Below are 16,179 nucleotides of genomic sequence, written 5' to 3'. Positions count from 1 at the left end.
TTAAAAAAAAATTTATTTTTTATTTTCTACTTCTTAGTTAAAAGTAAATTTTTTTATTAAACGTTTAAAAAATATTTATGAAAAAAAGCTGTATCACTGCAGAAGCACACAGTGGAAACGGGGTTTTTACGGCGACGTCGTGGGGACAATACGTTGCTATACGGGGATCTGCAGCTTGAGCTGTACAGTCTTATTCTGCTGTACCACTGCAGAATCCGTGTAGGGGGATGTCAGTTCCTCTGCAACACTACCTTTATTTCCTCGGAGATGACTTTGCACACCCGTCATCGCCTACCTGGAGGTCCGTGTCCCAAAACGACAACGGATTATTTTCATCCAAGACCAAGGTCTATACCAATTTTCAGAATTTTTCATCGTCAAAAAGTGCCTCAAATCGAGCGCGCAAGATTTGATTACAGACAAACAAACAGACAAACAGACGTGAAAGCGACCTCAAGAAAAGTGTGTTATAGAAAAATGTTCATATTTTTATAATTTCAATGTTTAGAAATAATTTGTATTATTTTTAGTCTTTTTTATAATGACTAAGAGTATTTATATATTTCATTAAAAACAAAATAGCAGGACTGTATATTATTACTTTGTTTTATTATAATACAGGCTATATATAAAATAACCTAAAATATTATATTATACTATTTGAATACAAAAACAAACTTAATAATGAAAGCACTGAGCAAGATAAAAAGCTTCAAAAAAATAATTGTTAAACTAGCTTACAAAATATACAATAATGTTTTTAAAATAAGATCAATTAATTTAGTCAGAATTTATCGCATTAATATCCACATGAATTTCCTGGTCGACGGAAATCTGGCATAGCTACAATCATTCCTGCTGCTGATTTTTCAATAGCTGTTGCTGCTGAAACGACATTATTTAATCTTATCACAGGATGACCAATATCTTTAAGTTTTTGAACAACGTCCTAAAATAAATAAACAGATAGTTAAAAAATGCCAAAATGTTTTGTTGAATATCGATGTATCGCTATATTATTTAATCTCATTATATTGCATTATATTTCTACAATCACCTTTGTCGTGCCGTCTTCATATAGAATTGTCATAGGAACAAGTTGGTGATAAATTCTAGGCTTGTCTATCGCTTCTTTTAATGTCATATTGTACCACAATTTAAGGGCTAAAACCTGGATAAAATAAAAAGTAAATAAATGTTTTTTCTACTTACACTCAAATATCAAAAATAGCGTAAATAATTATAGCTAGCTTAGTTGTGTGTAAGGTATTAATAAGTCTGATGGTTAAGAATAAATATATTTGAACAAATTTATTGAAAATAAAAGCTGTTAATAATGACCTCAATATTTATGAATTTTAAGATTACTATGCTCATGTAAGTATAATTATTTAAGCAAAAAAACTATTTCACAAAACAGTGTGAAAAATATACGAAGCCAATTATATTAGTACGAAATTTTTGCTGTCTGAATATTGAAATTAAAATATTTAAAACTTGTTGATCATATTTATTAATAGAGTACTGCAGAGTACTTATATTTATAAGACCATTACATTTCTAAAGAGAAAGGTATTGAAAAAGATATCTAAAATTATCTTAAACCCCCAAAACTGGATAATGTTTTAATATAGTAGTAAAATAATTCATACATAGGCAATCGTAATAGTGATTTTTGATCCACCCGATCCTCCAATAGCAAGAACAAGATTGTCATTTTTGTCGGTAATTATAGTCGGGCACATTGAAGACATTGGTCGTTTGCCTGGTGCTATGAAATTGGCTGGTGAAGACGGAATTCCATAGTTGTTTACAACTTCCGGAGAAGAAAAATCATTCATTTGGTTATTAAAAATGATACCAGTGCTGGGAGACATGAATCCACATCCGAAACTAAATCAAACACAAACTCAATACATTACGAGAATTGCGATAGTTTACGCGAACCAATTAAACGGTTTTAGATTATAAATTATTATTCCTCACAATGTGTTTAGTGTACTAGTGCACACGACAGTAGTTCCCGATGAATCCGTTACCACTATGTTAGCAGTCCCGTTATTCTCTGGCATATGAAAGTCAGCGCCGTAATATTTAGGATCTGATGAAGTAAAAGTGTCAGACATTTTACAACGTACACTATCCATGTAACGATCCGATTTGACTTTATCATAAATCTAAAAAAAAAAATCATTACATTCAAATGTAATAAAATATATTTTGTTCATATATGAACTCGTTCATACATGATATTGTGTACCTGTGACGGTTAGTCAAAATATCCCCGACAAAATATAATAACTGTTGCGATTAGAAGTAATAAAATAATCGCACTTAATCTAATATAGTATTATTCCTTTTTTTGATAATGTTATTATAGTGTTTCATTTCATATCATTACCAGCAGTGCGTGTCGTTTACAGCCTTAAATCGAATTACATAACTAACACTTTTTATTTAATTAAAAAATGCTAGAATTCATCAAAAGGCAAGAAACATACCATTTCAATATAATATTTTTTAAAATGTTTTAACTAATTTTTTGTATTATATAAATATATTAATATCATTATGTACCTAACTTGTATAAAAAGGTTTAAATTTTTAATTAATAGTTACGCAGGATATTTTGTCATGGAATACATTTGTGAGGATATTTTGGTTTAGGAATATTTAGTCAGGGATATTTTGACGTGTCAACATATTGTGTACCTGTGACACGTCTACAAATGTTTGATCTCCTAAATAGGTTCTCTCACCGTAACCAAATTTGAAAGCTTCTACCAATCGATGAGCGTCCAAGCCTGCGTTCGGCGCTGGTAAAATGCCATCCAACAGACGGAGTATGTAAGCTAATATTATACCAGAACTAGGTGGTGGTCCTGTGTGTATTGTATGTCCACTTTTCAACTTAACGGGAAAAGATTCTTCTATTTCAACACTGATAACATGGCAATTATTTATTTTTATTGAGTTGCAATGCTTTAATACTTTTTTTTTCTTTTTTAGCTTTTAGTCAGAAACTATTACAGCTCAACAATTATATATCATACATTTATAAATAAAATATTGTACATTATAAATAATAAGAAAGCAATAAGTTAGATAAGGTATATACTATTTAGACAGATAATGAAATAACATTACTATTATGTTATAAGGGAAATTTTTACAGAAATAGCTATGGAGATAAAGAAGTTTTGGGGATTAATGTGTAAAGAACTGAAGAGAAGAGAGTAATTAGAGGACTGATTAGAGAATTGACTCTTCGCTAGATAGGACTGTAGTATGGTATTATAGAGTTAATACCGAGAACTGTGTGAGTTATCATGTGTTTTTAAAATCGATTAAACTCGAGTTGATTGATAAAATCAATTATTGTGTGCATATTAACCCGATCAAATATAATTTAAAGTTGGAGGCCGTATATGCACACAGAGAATTACCTGCCGAGGATAGGGCTTTTAAAACCGTGTCGAGGGAGGTGTATGTTCATAGTGATGTGAGTGCTATGATTGAGGAGGACTTCGCGGCCCTAATGTCTGAGGAGGACAGGTATATGAAAAAAGGGTCGGGCTTCACCCTATCCACTATCGATGGCTTGCTGCTAGATATTTATGAACATACCCCTCTTGGGGGGTCTTCGTATATTCCACTCCCTGAAAACATCATACGGAAAAAGGCCGTCATAAATCCAATGAACATCGATGACGACTGTTTCAAGTGGTCTATTCGAGCCAAACATGTTCCAGTAGGTCACCATAATCATGTAGGGAAAAATTATTATAATGAGGAGCATCGATACGATTTTTCCGAATTATCCTCCCCAACTTCAATATCGGAAATCGATATATTTGAACGACAGAATAAGGTGGTGTCGGTAAATGTATATGGATTGAAACTTGGTAAAGTGGGTAAGGGAGGTAAGATAGTAAGGATGGAAAACTGAGGTAAGGAGGATGTAGTGTATCCAATCAAGGTTATTGAGAACGAGAAGGAAGATCATTTCGACCTTCTCGTGATTGAAGGTTTGGAAAGGATGCACTATACATACATATCTAATTTTTCACGGCTGGTACGGAGTCAGAAAACATCACATGAAAGCCGGCTTTTTATCTGTACGAGGTGGTTCACCTCTTTCGATGAGCGGGTTAAAAAAAATAAATTGCGTGGTAATGAGGCACTCCAACAACACATGAGGTTATGCGGACCGAATAAACCGATTTTACCAGTTATGCCTAAGGAGAGGGAAGTGCTCAAGTTTAACGGGTGGGGTAGCATGCAACATCATCCGTTTGTGATATACGCTGATTTTGAAGCCCTTATTGAAAAACAGACGGAGCGTGTGGGGGCGAGCACTGACGGAATACACACACATCACCCGATGAGCTACGGGTACTTTGTCAAGGCGGCTGAGAACGTGCCTGTAGAATTGTTGGAGAAATACGACATACCGCAGACACCGGTCATATATCGCGGTTCGGAATCGCCCGACGATTTACGATACGTGAACATAACGTGAAGAGTGTGTGTGATATGTGTAAATTACCATTCACCGAGACCAGGTGTAAAGTACCAGACCACTGTCATCTATCGGGACGACTGAGACATACGCTCTGCTCTCAGCTCTCAGTGTAACCTCAAGCTGGTCACACCCAAGTTTTCAACATGCTTTCTACACAATCTCTCGAAATATGACGCGCACTTTATCGTAACCGAACTTGGTTACGATAAGGAGTCGATAACGGTCATTCTCAACAGTGAAGAGAACTACATCTCGTTCTCGAAGCGTGTCATGCCTGACATTAGTGTGAGGTTCTTGGACTCGTGTCGGTTTATCATCTCGAGCTTAGCAGAGTTGGTCGGTAACCTCCTAACGAATCCCGGTGTGTTTGAAAAGTTCCGTGAGACCGCCAAGGTATTCCAACCCGCTAACATGCCACTCGTAACGAGAAAGGGTGTGTTTCCGTACGAGTATACCGACAAATGGTCGAGGCTCGAGGAGACCTCCCTACCGCCGAAACGTGAGTTTTACAGCATGCTAACTGAAAAGCATGTAAGTGATGGGGACTACGTGCACGCGACGGAGGTATGGGAGCATTTCAATTGCAAGACCCTCGGTGACTACAGCGACCTATACCTGAAGGTTGACGTTCTCCTTCTGGCCGACGTGATGGAGAACTTCTGCGACCTCTGCATGTCAACGTACAACCTCGACGCCGTGTATTATTATACAGCTCCAGGGTTTACGTTCGACGCAATGTTGAGGTATACAGGAGTTTCGTTTGGGTTGCTAACCGATTACAACATGGTCTTGTTCGAGGAACAGGGGATCAGGGGAGGGTTAGTCCAGGCCAGTGAACGGTACTGTCAGGCAAACAACCAGCCATGTTCAAAAACACTTGTAAATTTTCTTTTTAAAATAGTGTAAAAATTATTTTAAATAGATAATAAAATGAGAAAAACGACTTGACGGTTAAGTGTTTGTAATAATAAATATTATAGAGTTGATAAAAAACATGATTTTTTTAAAAAAATCAAAAAACTGTTTTAATCGTTTAAAACATGTTTTTTTTTGTTTAAAACATGTTTTTTTAAATGATTTTTTAAACTGTTTTAAACATGATTTCATCGAGTTTAAAACAAAATATGAATTTTGCTAATGAAATTTGCATTTATTTGCTGGATGAATAACTGTCAAAATTATTACAGTAATATTGAAGTCCAGCGCATGTGGAGGTGGTAACTGGTCAGTCATTTTTGAATAATATTCAATGATCATATTATTTTTGTATACTTATAATTAATATTGATATTATATTATTACGCATAAATTACTATTTTATAAGCACTTAACGTGTTAACACCAAATAATATTTTCTTGACAAGCATCGAAATATGAATCACGTGTTCGCATACGTACGTATTGATTGTACATTGTACCAATTGTACCTAATATTGTATTACTGTTTAGTATCATATTTTTTTTATTATTCGTGATACCAAATTTCTCGGAAAAAAATAATTCAAAATCGATAATCGTTGTAGTACTGATAAATAAGAAATAAATTTGAATTTAAACAAACTTTAAAAATTGTTTAAAAATTATTGATTCAACCTTAGTAAAACTTTTGAACACCATATTTTTTCTAAAAATTGGATTTACAAAATAGCTATCTTGATTTTTTTAAGTATCAAATAGCAAATTTTTAATTTTTAATTTTACATACAAAATGTTTTAAAAAAATCGAAAAATATTTTAAATGTAGCGCAGACGACAATTTATATTTAAAAAAAAAAGTAAAAAATGTTAAATAGATCAAATGTTATTGCAATTGTCAGTACATCGTGAAACACCCTGTATAAGTAACAATTAGAAAATTGTATACTTTATTCATTTATTGGTATTTGTCCACTTAAAATATGTCAGTTACCAATAGGCAATAATATAACCTAACACGATGCGACATTCTGATGTCTACTTACATTGGATCTCATTAGAATTAGTACAGCTATAATTTTTATTTTTATTTTTGTTGGAGGACAACTAATTATTGATTATTATGTTATTTATTCTTACCTATGTCATTTTATATTAATTAGAAGATTTGTTATGAAATGTTATTTCAAGTTATATTAATAAATAATAATACAATATATAAGACATAATCTCGGACATAATTGTCAATTTTATTCATCTTTATTTTGTTTAAATTGTTTATTTATTTCCAATTTAAATTATATAAATTATCATGAATTATCAATTATATTTTTCTGTTTTAAACAATTGTTTTTTTTATGATGTTTAAATCATTTGTTTTAAACGTTTTAAATAAAAGTCCGTGTTTGATTAATTTAGATATTTTAAACATGTTTTAAACAAGTGTTTAAAACAAAATGTTTAAAACATCTCAACTCCGTTTTGTATCACTACTGAGTATATTGTAGACACTACTCCGATTTATTTATATCTAAAATATTCTGATGAAAGAGGATTTTTAGGAGGGGGGGGGGTAAGTTATAGGTATAGATGGGATGGGAGGGGGACAGAAGTGAAAGGCATTGATGAGAGGGGAAGGACACGTAAGTGAAAGACATGGATGGGAGGGGGCATGGCCGAGCATGGCCGCGAAAGCATAGATCTATAGGCTGGGTGCGGTAGCCAGATTCTCCAGATTTGCGGGGGGCACAGAACCTACCAAAACATACTACTATTGCGTTTCGAATGTTTTGAGTTAGTAGAATTAAGTGGCGAAACGGGCCACATACTCGGATCCGGAATTTTCTCAAAGACGTAATTATCGCCAACCTTGGCCAAACGAGTCAACTGGCTCATTTGTAGGTCTATAACTACCGATTGTTGACAATAAAATCGTTTAACGAACGTACGACAGAGATAACGGAACGAACTTAGTGCGAAGTACGTGCGTTCATATTGAGCGCTGCGACCGAACTAGAGCTTTAATACTTATTCAAGATTAAAAACTTAATCATTTTGTTAACAAAATTTCTAACAACAAATTAAAAATCTAAGACACCAACGTACTAAATAAGCTATACTCACTTATAATTTGCTAAATCTTCTTTGGTGATTATACTTTCTACTTTTTTTAAATCTTCTAACACTTTAGACGTCAATGAACCATTATAAAATGCATCCACACCTTCTTTCGCTATTGTTTTCAGAGTTTCTGCTAATTTAGGTAACTTGTAAATTTGTCCAAGAGTTTTAACTCTATTAGATTCTTCATCGTAAAATGATTCTCTAAAAACAATATTTCATTTCATTGAATAACTAAAGTGTCTAAACTTTAAAGTTTGGTTACAGGAATTACAAAGTATTAACTAGTGTTAGCAGTGGTACTTTCGTAACAAAATTAAAATGACCTTCATTTTATAAATTTAAAGCAATAATGCAGGTATACAACGAATATCATAATTTTATAAATACTACACAGCTAATCGGATTCAAAAAGCCGCTGGATTTATTTGTAAACAATTATTTTACAAAGCTTTTACGGAATACATTCACAAATTCGTGTAAACTTTACAAAAATACATCTTTTATAAACCAGTTTTGTTCATTTATATTTATTTGCCTACAAGTGTTATTAATTATTATTAACTATTTCACCAGTCAGATTTAACATCTTATAATATTTGACTCTTGATAATTCTCTTGGAAATTACTATTAGATATTTTGTTATAGTGGGAATTTGAACATGCTTTTATCAATAAAATTGCAATAACCATGGTTGTCGGTCACGTGGACGATGATTAACTATATCAATTATTATAGATACACTTAAACGTGATAATAACCAATATTAATTAATTGTTACGCGGTTCTAACTTATAGATGATTGATAAATTTCATATGGCAATAAACTACATTACATACCTAATACTAATTGCTTAGTTAAAAAAAAAAAATAATAAGGTATAGGTACGATCGCATACATTCGCATTTGTACAATTTTTACAGAGTATACGCTAATTCACAAAATAGTAAATAGGTTTACGCCATATACCCACAAGGCCACAACCCACGTATGCCCTACAAAAACACCATCATATTAGTTATTTATCTATATATATATATATATATGTACACTGTACAGTGCATACTATGTTTATACATAATACATACAGCTGTAACATATAAGTGCATATATACATAGATATTAAAGTATAAAACAAAGAAATGTACCTAGCTATCATCTGTATCCCTACTTCTCCATACTAAAATACTTTGGTCTAACTTGAACTCAACATTAAAGCGAAAACAGATTATCCCTAAAAAGTCGGCTACGAAAGCTTAAGCGTGTAATTAGTAACAAAGTCACCCCCATTAATATCAAACTTTTCGTGTACAAAACCTTATCAAAACACATCTGAACATATACGCACTCCAGATATCGTTATCCCAACAGCAACAACCCGTATCTCCAAAAGTACAATTTTACAGGAAGACCAAAAAACTGTTTAATTTTGAAAAGTTTAAAAATGTTAGCAACTTTTGATACTGAATTAAGTTTTAAAGTTATACTTACAAATTTATACATAACAAACACTAATTTGTTATTGTTATTAGATTATTTAGTGTAGATACGAGTTATTAACAACTTATTTTCCCTTGCGTGTAATCGTTACTAGTATCTAAGTGTTGTTGATACATACATTTGAGGTTATAACTGCACGTAACTGAATTGTATTAATTATTTAAATTAATAATTAATTACCTTATTTTGTTGAATAAAATGCATTAAATTTGATTTTCAAGTTAAATATTTCATCAAAAATATATAGCACATTAATAAGAGCTAGAAAAAAATACTAAAATGTCCAATATAAGAAGGATACAAGTTATTAAAAATATAATTTTAAGAAAGTTAATAAATGCTCTTCCACATATACTAAACCATACTCGACAAATAAATTGTAGCTTAAAAATCAAATCTTGACGAAATATTTCTGTGAAAAATTTCATAACCGGCTATCTTCTCATTCAAATCCACTCATCAAGAACTTGTCATACCTTCCAATTCTAGTTAGGTGCCCAAGGGCCAAGATAACTTAAACGTCAATTATGAAGAAATGAATTACGTTGAAACAAAAGAATATGAAATTAAAAATAAACAAAACTGAATAATTAAATAGAAGGTGTCATCATTTGGTGGCCTTTCCTCATATTATATATTATGTTCAATTGTTTTCTTACATTTATTTATTATGCCTAAAATATTGGTTATATATTTTATCCTAAAAAACAAAAAATGTACCTTAGCGCTGGATCATTCTTAATCATATCTTGATTGTTCTTCATGTTTTTCTCTAGACGTTCACTGATATCTATACCATCTTCGCATAATTTTATAGCTGGCTCGAATACAAAATCCCAGGGAACACCACCACCGTATAATTTATATATAGCCGAGTAGCCTTTTAGCGCTCCTGGAACCGCGATTGCCAATCCTCCTTCACATATTTTGTTAGTTAAAAAATTTTTTTGTATGAACAATAAATACATAGATTTTATTTAGTAAAATTTGGTTAGTTCCGAATTCTAAAGCATAAATAATTATTCATGCGTTTATCATCAATATACACGAAATCCATTGTTCTACGACATTACGCATAATTTAAATAATAGATCAAAAATAAAATTTATTTAGCAAATTATTTGTTTTTGTTATGAATTTTTCAACATAACTATAATTACTTTTTCTCACCTAAATATTTAATTTATAGAGGTAATTTTAATAATATACAAATTAATTTAAATGCTTTATAACCTTTTTCCTTATCATCTTCGGCTCTGAGCTTATGAAAACAAATAAGCTCGTAAATAAAATTACATAGATATTAAGCTATTCACTGTTTTTCATTTCTGATTACAAGCCGTAAAATTTTAATTAAGATCGGTCAAGTACAATAAATTTTCCTTTTTACACACATTTAACTTATACTTTCAATATTTACTCAATTAATGAGTTAACAATATTAGCTCAACTTAACCGTATTTAAGGTTTTAGTACCTACGTACCGTAAATAGATTTGTCGGGATATTTAAGTCTAAATTCCTACTGTATTTTCTACAAGACCAAAAAAAGTATAATCAAAGTACACAATTTATTATAATTTCAATAAATCTATCACCTAAGTATTCTTTTTTAAATGTGCCTAAATATTGTAGTGTACTCACCAAGCATTGATTTTTTGGGGTCTTTTACAAACATCGAAGTACTTGCTGCGGCTGGAGCTGTTTCTCGTGCATTGATCGTGATTACTTTTTTGGTAGTTGCATGGTAGATGCTCATTAAAAAACCTCCACCAATTCCCAAGTATTCTGGACATAGAACACTGTCACATAGCATTGTAGCTATCGCGGCATCTACGGCATTTCCTCCCCTTGACATAACATCCCTTTTGTAAAACAATCGGAATCGAGCAAATTAAATGTGATCAATTTATGGTTATTTTTAAAAATTATAACTTTTTAAAGCATAAAAAAGAGCATTAAAGATTAATTTTAATATTAAATTTTAAAGAAAAATCCAAATTTTGGCAATATTTTTGTGATTTTAATAATTTTATTACACTCCGATTTGTGAGCATGGCTCACCGTTGCAAACGATTCCGACTTTATTATACAATCCAGCTGGCATACTTGACTGCAGTGGTACCTGAGGTTCCAGATCATTAATTTTGTGGTCGGTAGTATGTGGTTCTAGATACAAGACTAAGAACGAAACTATGATAATTAGTATTATCAGTGCTACTAGGAACAGGCAACTCTTTGATTTAAATCTGAAGAAAAACAATAAATATCGTTCCAGTGTGAGACTAATTAATAATAATGTCGATCGCAATTTGATTAAAAAAATATGTCATCTATCATTACACTACTTACTGTGTGAATGGTTCGACGTTGGTTACGTTTCCGACCTTGTTGAACGAGACTGATCTCAACATACTTGGCGGTGGAAACTCGAATTTTAGGTTAGAGATTTTGCCGACAGAATTGTTCTCCAAGTATTCCTGGTATACGACTTGGAATGAAATTATGACAGTCAGCATCACCAATCCCACTTGAACAAGGCGACTATGTTTTGATTGTAATCATAAATAAACAATTATATAGACATAAACGCAAAAACTATGACAGCATAACATAACAGCTTAACAGTTCATAGTGGAAATTATCTGCCCCAACATAATAATCTACCAATATTTGAGAACACTCAATATCTTTAAGTAGAGCCTTGCAATTTGAATTCTGTTCCAATAGTTGATTGTTATGATATAAAAATACCCATTTTTATGATCTTTGAATTTGTTTAATTTAATTAAACATGCGCATGCGCAGTGTAACTTTCATTTTCTTGAACGGCAACCACTTATTATTTTTGCCTATTTTTTGTATGGATATTGGTAGTTCAACCAAATTTAAGTGCAAAATTAATAAATTTAAGAATTGCTGCAAACTTTCATGGATTTTTTTGTTATGAAAATTGTACCCGAAGTATAGATGTTAAATTCTAAACAAGCTAGCCAAAGAAAACTTTTCATTTGAAGTATAATTATTATTAATAATATAAGAAAAATTTTATATTACAAACAAGAAATCGCGATAATTATAAGTTATTACAATGAAGGTCATGAACGGACATGAACGGTCGATTAACGTTCAAATAAAATCGTGGGATTCTGGGCTCATATTATGAGTATCATAATACTTAGTATATCACAAAACTAATTAATTATTATTTATTTGGCTAGTGGTAGTATATATTTCTTTAAATTTTATAATAAGAGTAAAATAAACTTACAAAGTCACATGCATTGTGTTTGGCTTTGTATTGTACAAACATAAATTCGATGACAAAAATTTGATAACAATATGAACACTCGAGGGGTAATAATATTTACTACTTCTTATTATTTTAAGCGTATTGGTAGAACAAATATTAAAATTCTTTTAAATTTAAAACAACAGTAATAATAAATAGAAAATTAGAAACAATGCCACTGATCTCTAACATAAAATACTGAGTTTAATCGGGTTATTTATAATTATGAAACTCGTAGTGAAACGAATACTAAACGGCAAGTAAATATTTTTGTTAATAACAAACCAATCGAAAACCTAATCTAAAGACGACTGAAGAGTACAAATATAGGTAATAAATAATATATATTTATGTTGAAATACTTGACATTTACATTGATAATGCTAAATTGAATTATACTAATCGTAATATTATCGTATATTTTCATTATAAATTAAACCGGTTTAAAAAATAACCTAAAGAAGTTTGGCAAGTACAGTGATTAATATAGATAATAAAACTTATTTAAGCATATTATACTAAGACATTTGAAATAGTTGCGTTTTGAACTACAGATTATGTATCTATCATTAATAATTATTTATATGATAATTTAACATTCAGAATAATATAAATAATTATTTATATTTAATATTTACTATAACTACGATTTTACAAAATGCAAATAAAAAAATAAAAAAAGCGGGTAAGTGGGTATCGCTCTGCTTTAATTGGGGGTGGGATGGAACTCTGACTAGGGTAGGTTAAATTTGAATGCAATGATAGGTATCATTGTATACGAAAAACGATTCTGAACGGAGACGGTTTATCTGTCTAGGATATATGTATTATAGATTATTAAACATTTTCAAATCTTAGATTTAAAAAGAAATTTTTTTATGAATTTCTAGGATAAAATAATTTACGAATTTTTGTGATTTTTAGGTATGTTCTCAAAATTAAAATTTGAATGCATGTAAAAAAAAAATTGTGGCTATATATTTATTTTATTTTTCAACTGCTATTGTAAAAATATATTATGAGCCTTGTATTAAATTCTCAAATCTTAGAATTAAAAAGAAAAACTTATGAATTTTCATAAGTTTTGTGTACTTATTATTACTATTAATACTGGGTGTATTAAACATCCAGAAGATAAATAGCAAATTAATATCTGAGAAATCTTGCAATAGCGAAGCACATACCGAACACTGTATAATAATCATGATTATAGTTAAATTTTTGAGACAAAAATGATTCATCTGCACATATTTAAATTCAAGGTTAGGCTATTGACTTATAAAATAAGTACCCATTAAAACATTTCCACTTTAAGCTTTTCTAATTCTAAGATTTATGATTATTATTTTTTTTCTAATGATAAATAAATCGTTTGAAAAATATTTAAATGTTTGTTGATTTACATATAATGATAAGCAAGTTCCTACAATCTGAACATAGGTATTTATTGACTTTTAAACATCAAATGCATTTAGGTTACCCACTTAAAATTTTGGGCCTCTGAACTAAATATTTTTGCAAACTCTAAAAAATTGTATTTAATTGGAAATAAATATTCCTATCAATATTTTAAAATTTCATACATTACAAATTCATTTCAACGTGTCCCTAAAATAGCTTAGCCCCTCTACTCCAAATTTTAATGCGCATCCCTTTTGAGGAGCGCTGTGTGCATTATACATACGAATGATAAGTCAATAATCAGTGCTATTGAATTGGAAAAAAAATAGAAGGGGGATGCAAAAGTATAAAAGATATGTGCGTCCCCGAACATTTAAATGTCTTACTGTTAAGTGGTAGCATATGCCCCCCCCCCCACTACAATGACATTTTATACCATACAACAATAAACAAATATTCATTTTTATTTAAAAATTAAAAATAAAATATTGTAAAATACATAATAATAATTGTTATTTGTTTTATAAATTTAAATATGCCCATAAATGTTTATAGGAATGATCTATGTCATGTTCGTCTCGTTTTGGACATCTTGTTTCTTCTACACTTCTTTTACCCATTTTAATCCAACTTTTTACATAGTGGTCTGGTTTAAACAATTGAACAGGTGGTCCAACACAACTAATAAACACTAATGATGCTATGTGTTCAGAAGTTAGTACGTTTCTTTTAGGCGTTATTATGTTGTTCATGGAACTAAATGATCTTTCACATTCAGATGAAGATACAGCAATAGTTGAAATTGCAACATTATACCTTTATCATACCTATTATATTTTAGCCACAAATCATGATCGTTATTCTTTTTGCACTGATAGGTGATAAGTGATAACAGTGATAAACAACAACATTAAAATAAAATAAAAAATATTTCCATTAATTTAGTACAATTTTTAAAATGATTCCCGTCCCCAGCGTCCCATTAAAAGAAATTAGAAGGGGTACGCTAAAATATTTTTAAAATAGAAGTGGGACTCCATCCCCCCGCGCCCCCCCCCAATTCAACCACTGTCAATAATAAAGTAAGATTTAGGTAAGATTATATAGGTATCCGTGTTTTACGAGTATATCGACTCCATACCACTTATGCAGTTTTTTTAAATAATTTGTGCTATATATTAATTTAATATATTTTACTAAATCTAGTTAGTTTAATATAAAGAAACTTTGTAAACCCCCACATGTTTCATGTGGGTCCCCTCACACATCGGGATACCCGGAAACGAAAAAGCAGACACATCAGCCTATGAAGCCATTACATCTCCACAGTCCATTAAAATCAACTATACGTCCTCATTTGAAATCTTCAGCACAATCCATTGGAAAATAATGGAAGAATGGCAACTTTTTTGGGAAAATATTCCCCTTACCAACAAATTGAGAAATACTAAAATACTCGTCAAGAAATTAAACTATCCTCCCGGCACAAAAAGAAAAGACGAAGTAACAATTACTCGAGCCAAAATAGGCCACTCTTTCTTAACCCATGTACATCTCATAAAAAAAGAACCAGCACCCATATGCGATACTTGCAACGTAACTCTATCAATTGAACATATCATAATCATCTGCCCCAAATTCACTGAAGCACGCAAGATACTCCAAAATCCAGCATCACTCTATCAAGCCTTCAAAGATGAAAACACAGTTGCAATCAGTACATTTTTCCATAATATAAACACTAAATACCCATTGTAAAAAATAACTATAATAATGTAGTAAAATGTATTCCAAAATTTAATGTATACATATATATATTTTCCTTTCTTTTTCTTGTATAAATTTTAACTAAAGTAGGCTAAAAACCTGTGTTGTTGAAGCCTTAATAAACTTTGAAAAAAAAAAAAAAAAAAAAAAACTTTGTAACTATTAATGTAGTAAGAATTTGTTTGTGTTTGTTTACTCCGAATAGTAGTCGAAATGCTTCCATTTTTAACTTCAGTATCTTTTTCAATAGTTAAGTTAATTTAAGCACCGAGGCTACTAACACAAGCCCAGAGATATGTTTCAAATGTATTTCTCCACAACGACTTAAAAATAAGTACTACCACTCAACTAGCCAAAATAATGTACTAACGCTTCCATCAAAATCTAAGAACGCATACCAACACTTTAATATCCCGCATGTCCACCGTCACCCTCCCAAAAAAATAGATTAACTGAACTAAAATGATGTAGAAACCTATTAAATTAGTAAAAGAGATATTACCTATGGGTTTTTCCTCTACACGTTACTCATGTCGTTTTAATCTTAATTGTAAATATCAAAGTTACTTGTTGTAATAATATTGTATACAGATTGGAAATTGTCTTAATAATTTTAAAAAAAGTTTATTTAGTTGATGCATTTGCGTGAGAGATCAA

General features: G+C 30.8%; 1 protein-coding gene across 2 annotated transcripts; it reads right to left on the bottom strand.

The window, feature by feature from the left end:
* Window positions 1–588: 588 nt before the first annotated feature.
* Window positions 589–12,581, bottom strand: LOC107172651 (glutathione hydrolase 1 proenzyme-like). Of its 2 annotated transcripts, none has more exons than XM_015522947.2 (11): window positions 12,334–12,581; window positions 11,415–11,606; window positions 11,102–11,311; window positions 10,707–10,927; window positions 9,784–9,979; window positions 7,565–7,765; window positions 2,713–2,941; window positions 1,987–2,177; window positions 1,653–1,893; window positions 1,058–1,171; window positions 589–949 (listed from the first exon to the last, which is right to left on the bottom strand). In XM_015522947.2, exons 1-11 carry the CDS (start codon window positions 12,345–12,347, stop codon window positions 800–802), a joined length of 1,959 nt encoding a protein of 652 aa, XP_015378433.2. In that variant the 5' UTR covers window positions 12,348–12,581; the 3' UTR covers window positions 589–799. The 2 variants fall into 2 exon arrangements, with proteins under 2 accessions (XP_015378433.2, XP_089076426.1); XM_089220300.1 differs by having other exon boundaries at window positions 9,784–9,955.
* Between the last annotated feature and the right edge of the window lie 3,598 nt (window positions 12,582–16,179).

Source organism: Diuraphis noxia, unplaced genomic scaffold (genome assembly GCF_037042655.1).
Source record: "Diuraphis noxia isolate RWA-SAM2 unplaced genomic scaffold, SU_Dnox_SAM2 contig0002, whole genome shotgun sequence".
Lineage (NCBI taxonomy): Eukaryota > Metazoa > Arthropoda > Insecta > Hemiptera > Aphididae > Diuraphis > Diuraphis noxia.
This window is presented reverse-complemented; position numbering and strand designations above follow the sequence as displayed.